An 8,655-nucleotide genomic window follows, 5' to 3' on the forward strand; every position below is an offset into this window, starting at 1 on the left:
TTCTACTGGTAAAGAAATAAAACAACAACCTTATTCTATTTTTTTTTAAGGAAACTTGATCTCACTGTAAAGTCTTAAAAACACAGCTTGGAAAGAGATGAAAATTGTCTTTAAAGGTTCTATGTTGGGGAAAAAAAAAGAAAGAAAAAATTTTAAAAAACAAACTGTCTTTTGGTGTTCTTTTCTTTCTGTGTCTCTACATGCATGCGTATGTGTGTGGATGTGTGTCATAAAGCCGAAATACACTCACACATTGTATAATAGTCCCTGGGGGATTATATTTAATTGTTTTCATGTTTTGCACACTCAGAGAGGAAGTGCAGCTCTGTCTCAATGTCGGGTCGGTTAGTGTTGGGTCGACAATGGCTCGGGAGGCTCAGGAGGTAAGAGCCCTGTGTGTGACGAAGTGTCCCTGAACAAGACACCCAACCCCCAAATGCTCCTGACGAGCTGGTTGGTGCCTTGCACGGCAGCCAATCGCCATCGGTGTGTGAGTGTGTGTATGAATAGATGAATGAGAAGCATCAATTGTACAGCGCTTTGGATAAAGGCGCTCTATAAATGCCAGCCATTTACCATTTTAGTGGGTGGGAGCACGGACAACTGTGCTATGTGGGCCACTGTCTTTTACCACGCTGTGCTTTGTGAATGTTTCATGTGTTCTTGATAGAGCAGGCAGGCTCAGAGTCAGTTGAGTGCAGAATTGATGATTTGTAATGTAGATGACAGTCAATTGTTGGTACTACAGAATCCCCAAAGGAGTTACAGTATAGTGTCATGGTCACAATGTTTGGCACAGGCAGTGGCAGTCTTATCCATTTCGATGGCCGATGAACTTGATTCTAGGCATTGTGTCCTTAAAGAAGCATGAACACAGCGAAAGAAGAATACAAATAGAATCTACCAGCGTGATGACGGCTAGCCTGCCAGAGTTTTAAAATTTTAGGTCCAGATGCAATGTTGTGGAAAAAAATAACCCCAGTGTTCCGTCTACACTATCGAAAACCTCTTCAGAAACTGACACAAATCTCCAGAGACTGATGCCATTGGGTTTATTGTACATGACTTCAAAAGTGACACAAGAACCCGGTCTGTGCAGAGCAATACACATACTCACTCCCTCAGTCAGTCTACCTGCTTCTGCTCCATGTCTGAACAGACATGTCTGCTGCAACAAAAAAAGTTAAAACTTCCTAAAAACAAGGTATTGTCTGATTAAATAAACATGGTTCGGAAACAATACATCCTGGTGCACGTGCGATAAGCCAAGCATATCGTAACCTTGAGAAAATGTGTTACAAATCACTTAAAAGAAGCTGTAGGCAAACATGAGCGATGCGTTCTGACAAAAAAATTGAGGAATAAATACAACGAAAACGTGGTTGTCCATATTGGCTTTGAGATTCATAATGGAGGCGGAAATAAAACTCCTGGGGCCTCATTTATAAACATTGCGTAGGCACAAAAGAATGCGTACGCCACTTTCTAAGCAAACTTTGGCATTTATAAAAAACGAACTTGACGGGAAAATGTGCGGTCCTCCACGGAAACTCTGACCCATGCGTACGCACATTAACTGGAGAAATGAGAAACTGTGCCTTTAATGCTCATGACGTAAGACCAGGAAAACAGGAAGTGAAACAGGATGTAAAAAGGTATAAAGATTTGCCGGGAGTTGTGGCTGGGTATGGCTGCTGTAAGGACGTGCTTCGTCCCTGTTACACTTATTAAAGTGTTGTGTTGTTGAATCTCGCTATACAGGCTCTCTCCCTTCCTAAGTGCAACACAACATTTGGCGAGGAGAGAAGTCGAAAATGATATACAACAGATGCCACTGTGTAAAATAAATCGAAATTCATTGTTGTTGATTGTACTCTTAAAGGGTTCTGATTTTCTGCATGTTTACACTAGGACTCGGAACTATACTGTCCTCTCAGGTCCTCTTTGCACTTGTTCTTGTGTTTAATTTGCACTTTGTTGTACGTCGCTCTGGATAAGAGCGTCTGCTAAATGCCATGCAATGTAATGTAATGTAATGTAATGAAATATTACCTCTCACGTATCATATACGAAGAGTTAATTTGCAAAAACGGATAAAAGCCTCTCTTACAAGAATAAACAAACAGCTGTTTGATTGATGCTCCCTGGAGTGCCCAAAAATATGATTAAAGGATGATAAATATAAACGGAGATGTTGTTGTAAAATCCCTCAAATATATAGACGAATTGTAAAACAATACTTCATGTTATTAAATGTATTCTCATAAATAAAATGGTGAACAGTCGGACAAATTACACTGCACTGATGCCGTTTACAATGCGTCAGTCGGGCAGATACGAGCATAGTTTCATATATTGTTATCATATTCATATATTATGTTTTATAATGTGTTTATTGTTATACATTTTTGTTCGTTTTATCTCTTAATTTTGTAACTGTGTTTTCAATGGTGCTAGACAAATAATGTGTATTATTATTATTATCATCGTCATCATCACATTCATTGTGCAGAACTGTTTGTCATTTACAATCAATCAGGATAATTCCCACACCTGTAGCTTTTCAGAGGCAATCAAATGGCTGAAATCCCTTTTCTTGGCCTTCTTTTCAGGGTTTGCCATTGTCGTCTTCGTGAAATGCATATTCATTAGGGGTGTTTCACTGCCTATTTATAGGCAACTGTGGGCGGGACATGAAGCTGGCAAAGTTGCGCCACATTTAGAGTTGATTGTGATTTATAAAGGAAAACTGGCGTGGGACGTGCGTATGCACTGTTTTATAAATCAGAATATTTTTTTGCGTACGCACGTCCTAGGTTTCATGCTTACGCAACCTTTTGACGTGAATCCTAAGCACAGTTTTATAAATGAGGCCCCTGGACCGTGCTTGCGCTTCTTTTGATTCCAGTCGTAGTGAAAATGGGCGTGTAACGCGGGACAGGTGAACTGCGTAACGTCCTGACGTAACACGCCGTCCTGTTGGGGACTGAGAGAATTCCAGCGCGACCACGTTGTGTGTGTGGAAGGAAAACGTTGTGAATTCGCTTGTTTACTAATGTTAAACGTAATCCCTCGAACTGAGAAGAAAAATGCCGGGAAGCACGTCTGATTCCGTGTCAGTTTTTCAAACCCAAGTTGCGTCTGTGTTGGAGGTCTTGCTTAACCTTGCAGTGGTGGAAATAACCAAACTTTTCGAGAACGGTTGTGTTGTGTCTGAGGGCAGCGCTATTTCGAATGTGAGGACAAACTCCAAGACGTGTGCGCAGGACGAACTAAGGACACGAGCGGAATCTTTACTCGGAAAATTAAAAAAACACATCCACAGCGCCGGGGTGCAAGTCAGAGTCGGAGGGAAAAGGCGTACGTTACTTTATATGTTGCATTACCAAGAGAGAAGCTTGCTACTAGCTAAGGAAATACAGCTAGGCTACCCGATTAGCGCCACTGTGCTTGTAAACAGTGAACGGGGATTTAACGTTGGCATTCCAATGAATGTGTGTCTCAGATTTCAACAGGGTCTAAAACGATACCAATCTATGGTCATTGACATTTTGCAATAAACTAACCTTAGCCAGTTGCTGGCGAACTAGCTAGTCGTTCGCTAAATCGAAAGTTAAAATACGGACGGGTAACGTAACGTTGCCAGCTATTGAAACGGTGTATCCTAAGTTAGGTAACTCCTCGCCACCCGATTTCGGGGGGGGGGGGGGGGATGGGTTGGAATATAAATGCTTTCAAATGCTGGAATTGGGATTTCGGAACGGGCCAGCTATTGATTTCAGGCATCTGTTCAATTATCTGGCTAAATCACCCCAATAAATCGTACAGTTGTGTATTTCGACTGGGTCAACGTACCACGGTTTATCAGCAAATACTAGTTTATGTTTTATATCTGTAAGTGTGAAAGTCAGACGACCCTGGGAAGTCAGGCGACTTAAGTAAATAACATCATGTTTTTAAAACACATTAAATTAATTGTGGACAGTTTATTCGTAAATATATTAATTTAAAAAATGCTTAAAATATTTCACAGCAGTGTATCTTTGATATGTACATACACTAATTTTAAATGGTAGTTCGCTGTATGCGGTTCTTTTTGTATTTTTAATTCAGTTTTTAGTCTATGTTAGCGTACTTGAACAGACTTCTTTTTAAGTGATTTGGGCGCATGGGAGAGAGCAGCGTGAACGCGCGCCATGTGTGACCCCTCCCCCCTTTTCTTCCCCTCCAGGCTCTGATGGGGAGCAGGCCCTCCCTGCGACGGAGCGCGGGGCTGTGTTTTGGGAGGGCGGAGGACACGCGAACGCCTCCCGCACCGAGGTCCTGGAAGTTGAAGGACAGCAGTCCCGTGCCCTGGAATGCGAGGTTAGCGCGCGTCATATTAGACACGTTCTGTGATTGAACTACCCGTTGGACGGCCTTTGGACGGCCAGTCCTATTCCTTTGTTTTTTGCAATACACTGTATACATTTGGGGGTTGAGATTTAAAAAGATGAGCACAAGACACAAGTTCAGAACCTTTTATTTCCTGGTATTTACACCAAGATGTGTTAAACTACTTCGAACATGGCGCCTTTGGTATCAGACCACCTGTTTTTTTAGGTGAGGAAAGGTATTGGAACACAAAAGCATTCTTCTGCCAAGATATTGCTAAACCAGTATGGCTGGATTGTGCTGGTGCAAACGGTCAATGATGCGCGATAATGAGCCAAGCACGACGTGTCGCTTTTGTGGCCTGCGTATTTTCACCCTTACACCAAAGCGGCACACTGCAAACGTGGAATTTTTTTAGCACTATAACCATTAAGGATATGTTAAGGATATGTGCGTGCAAGTCGTAAGCGTTATACCTTAAAGGCCGCGGTGTACCTGATCTGTTGCAGCTGGCTGGGGTGCCATCGCCGTCACCCCCCCGGGCAGCAGCAGCGCCCCTCGCTGGTCGGGGTGGGACGGATGCCGTTGTCCTGGAAACGGGACCGGTGGACTCCAGTGCGGAGGGTGAGTGACTGAGGCCATCTGTCCTGGCGGCCTTCGCAGTCCGTCGTGGGCGGGAAAGTTTCTCTGCTTGGTGTTCCAGAACTCCGTTGCCTTCAGTTACCGGAAGCGATTGTTTACCTCAGTTAAGAACGTTCTACTTTCATATTTTTGTTCATGTTCAGATAGAACATTCTAATCACATATTAGTCATCTTACACCATAAATATAGGGTTAAAAAACAGATTTTTCAACTGGGTAAAGAAAAGTGGTACACATGGAAGGTGTTGGCTCATTATGCACAGTAACACATCCATATTAAGTTTTCATTTTAATATTATATATAACTCATTTTGATGACTTTACACAAACTGTTAGTCAGATGCTAATGTTCTGTTTTCTGATCTTTCCCACCGGGGCTGTAGAGGAAGACAGTGCTCTGCTGAACCCAAAGGGCTCTACTGCACCTCACGCACCAGGAGAACTGGTAGCACAACCACCACCTGTGAAAGAACTGGTAACACAGCCCTTACCTGAACCCACACCTGCTGAACTGGGAGGGGAAACTGAACCCATACCCCTAAACAGGGGTACACAGGAAACACAGCTCATATCTGTGAACGATGGGGGGGTAACAGAACCCACAGCTGTAAAAGAAGCAGGGGTAACTGAACCCGCGGCTGTAAAAGAAGCAGGGGTAACAGAACCCACTCCTCTAAAAGATGAAGGGGTAACGGGACCCACAGCTGTAATAGAAGCAAGGCCAATCAAACCCACAGCTGTAAAAGAAGCAGGCGTTACGGAATCCACAACTGTGAAAGAAGCAGGTGTTACGGCACCCACAGCTGTAAAAGAAGCAAGGTCAATCAAACCCACAGCTGTGAAAGAAGCAGGTGTTACGGAACCCACAGCTGTAAAAGAAGCAAGGCCAATCAAACCCACAGCTGTAAAAGAAGCAAGGTCAATCAAACCCACAGCTGTGAAAGAAGCAGGTGTTACGGAATCCACAACTGTGAAAGAAGCAGGTGTTACGGAACCCACAGCTGTAAAAGAAGCAAGGCCAATCAAACCCACAGTTGTAAAAGAAGCAGGCGTTACGGAATCCACAGCTGTAAAAGAAGCAGGTGTTACGGCACCCACAGCTGTAAAAGAAGCAAGGTCAATCAAACCCACAGCTGTAAAAGAAGCAAGGGCAATCAAACCCACAGCTGTAAAAGAAGCAAGGCCAATCAAACCCACAGCTGTAAAAGAAGCAAGGGCAATCAAACCCACAGCTGTAAAAGAAGCAAGGCCAATCAAACCCACAGCTGTAAAAGAAGCAAGGCCAATCAAACCCACAGCTGTAAAAGAAGCAAGGCCAGTCAAACCCACAGCTGTAAAAGAAGCAGGCGTTACGGAATCCACAGCTGTAAAAGAAGGCGTAACAGAATGTGGGAGGAAACGGGGAGCGGAAGAGGAAGTTGTGTGTCTGGGCTCCCCGCCCTGCAAGACCCCCCGCGCGGAGCTGCCGGCCGAACTCAGCCCCGCGCTGACCACGCCCCGCCTGGCCCCTCCCCTCGCGGGCGGGCCCCTGAGGCCCTGCTCCGTGCAGCTGGTGAACGTGCTGCTGATCTTCGGCGGCGGCGGGCGGGGCCCGGCGGGGCGCGGCCGGAAGGGCGCGGACCTGCCCAGGGACCTGCGGGCGCACCAGCGGCTGCACACGGGCACGCGGCCCTGCTGCTTCACCGCCTGCGGCAACGGCGTTTGGCGGCTGCAGTCGCGCGCCCCCGCCCCCGCCCACGCCCACGCCTGCACGCTCTGCGGCAAGAAGTTCAAGCGCCGCAAGGTCCTGAAGAGGCACCGGCGCTTCCACACGGGCGAGCGGCCGTACAGCTGCGGCCGGTGCGGCAAGACCTTCGCCCTGCGCAAGAACCTGCGGCGCCACGAGCGCTTCCACACGGGCGAACGGCCGCACCGCTGCGCGCAGTGCGGCAAGCGCTTCCGCCTGCGCCAGAGTCTGAAGAGCCACCAGCGCTTCCACACGGGCGAGCGGCCGTACGGCTGCGGCCAGTGCGCCCGGCGCTTCCGCGTCATGAGGAACCTGGCCAGGCACCAGGCCACGCACCGGGGCCCGCCGCCCGCCCTCCTGGCCCTGAAGCAGGAGGAACCTGACCGGGCACCGGGCCAGGCGCCGGGGCACGACGCCCCCGCTCCTGGCCCTGAAGCAGGAGGAACCTGACCAGGCACCAGGCCAGGCGCCGGGGCACGCCGCCCCCGCTCCTGGCCCTGAAGCAGGAGGAACCGTAGAGAGACTGCTCTCTGGGTGATGGGAGAGAAATCGTATAGACACTGCTCTCTGTGTGATGGGAGAGAAACTGTAGATAGACTGCTCCCTGGGTGATGGGAGAGAAACCATAGAGAGACTGCTCTGTGTGATGGGAGAGAAACCGTATAGACACTGCTCTCTGTGTGATCGGAGAGAAACCGTATAGACACTGCTCTCTGTGTGATCGGAGAGAAACTGTAGATAGACTGCTCCCTGGGTGATGGGAGAGACTGCTCTCTGGGTGGGAGGTATTGCCCTCACAGATGAGAACACTACCTCCAACTGAAACCACTGAATCATGCCCCGGCTCGTTGTTGTTCAAGTGGCCGATCAGGGATCCGACTGGACCTGCTGTCGCGCGCGGAAGCAGAACCCGGTTCACCTGGAACTCAGGAAGCTCCCGCTGTAGTACAAAGGTGACGTTCGTTTCTTTTGTTGTTCTACAAATACTGTGAATTTACCAGCCGGTCGGGGCATTGAAGCAGGGCTGGGGAAAGTCCAGTCCTGGGCAGCTGGTCTACGTTCCAGTTTTTGTTTTAAAACCGATTTACCTTTTGATTTTTTTGATTTTTTTTTTGTGCCTGACAGCTCTCTACCTACCCACCTACACTGGGCGTGACTCCAGCACTTGAGCACGGTAAAAACCTTCACTATATTCCTCCAGTTTGCGGCTGTGGTCGGCGCTTACAGAAATGCGATTGAGCTAAATAAAGGTCCGAGCGTCTCGGGTTAAACCAAGGGGGGCCGTCTGATGCCTTCAGTTGGCTTAATCCGAACTCCCGCAGAATTCCGATTTTGGGAACGGCGAAAGAGCCGTTCTCAGTGGCAGCTAATGAACGGTGCGATGTGGTGACTTACGGCCTGAGCTGAGCGAGGGCCCCGATGACCCCAGCCCCCTCCGTTTGGCTGAAGCCCGAGGGGAATGCTTATTTGCGTTACGGTGGGATTAATGAGAGCAGGTGATGAGAGGATCGTTTCGGTGAGGGTGAGGGTGGAGATTAACATCTTGTGCACAATTCTGTATTAAATATTCACTGTCAACTCTTCAAATATTTGCTGTAAAAAAAAAAAAAATGAAAAATGAAACCTAAAAAAAATAATAATTATTCAATACTTGTTAACCGATAATGTGTTTTTTACAAGTGTTTTAATACTGATCTCTAGACGTTTAAGTTTTTTCTTTGTATAAGATGTGTATTCTTTTTTTTGTTTTGTTACTACTATACTTAATTCAGTCATACCTGTCTGCACACCTGCTTTCTTCGTCCTCTCACACTTATACTGTTTGATTAATAAATACCCTGTCTTCTAACCGTTCCTTTCCAGTTGCATTAATTGGCTGGTTGATTGAAGAAAAGTTCCACCTGACTACAGGT

At 47.0% G+C, this 8,655-nt stretch overlaps 2 protein-coding genes across 3 annotated transcripts in view; both read left to right on the forward strand.

The window, feature by feature from the left end:
- Positions 1-164, forward strand: part of casq1a (calsequestrin 1a) — a 24,893-nt gene extending 24,729 nt beyond the window's left edge. Inside the window, exon 11 of the mRNA XM_061253750.1 lies at positions 1-164. This exon is cut by the window's left edge and continues 1,859 nt beyond it. The gene's annotated coding sequence lies outside the window, so the exon portion shown is untranslated.
- Positions 165-2,913: 2,749 nt separating this feature from the next.
- Positions 2,914-8,592, forward strand: LOC133137198 (nascent polypeptide-associated complex subunit alpha, muscle-specific form-like). 2 transcript variants are annotated; one of them, XM_061255309.1, is made up of 5 exons: positions 2,914-3,360; positions 4,232-4,365; positions 4,884-4,998; positions 5,400-5,801; positions 5,868-8,592. In XM_061255309.1, exons 1-5 carry the CDS (start codon positions 3,090-3,092, stop codon positions 7,190-7,192), a joined length of 2,247 nt encoding a protein of 748 aa, XP_061111293.1. In that variant the 5' UTR covers positions 2,914-3,089; the 3' UTR covers positions 7,193-8,592. The 2 variants fall into 2 exon arrangements, with proteins under 2 accessions (XP_061111293.1, XP_061111291.1); XM_061255307.1 differs by having other exon boundaries at positions 5,400-8,592.
- The last annotated feature ends 63 nt before the right edge of the window (positions 8,593-8,655 follow it).

This window comes from Conger conger, chromosome 9 (assembly GCF_963514075.1).
Source record: "Conger conger chromosome 9, fConCon1.1, whole genome shotgun sequence".
NCBI classification, from domain to species: Eukaryota; Metazoa; Chordata; class Actinopteri; order Anguilliformes; family Congridae; genus Conger; species Conger conger.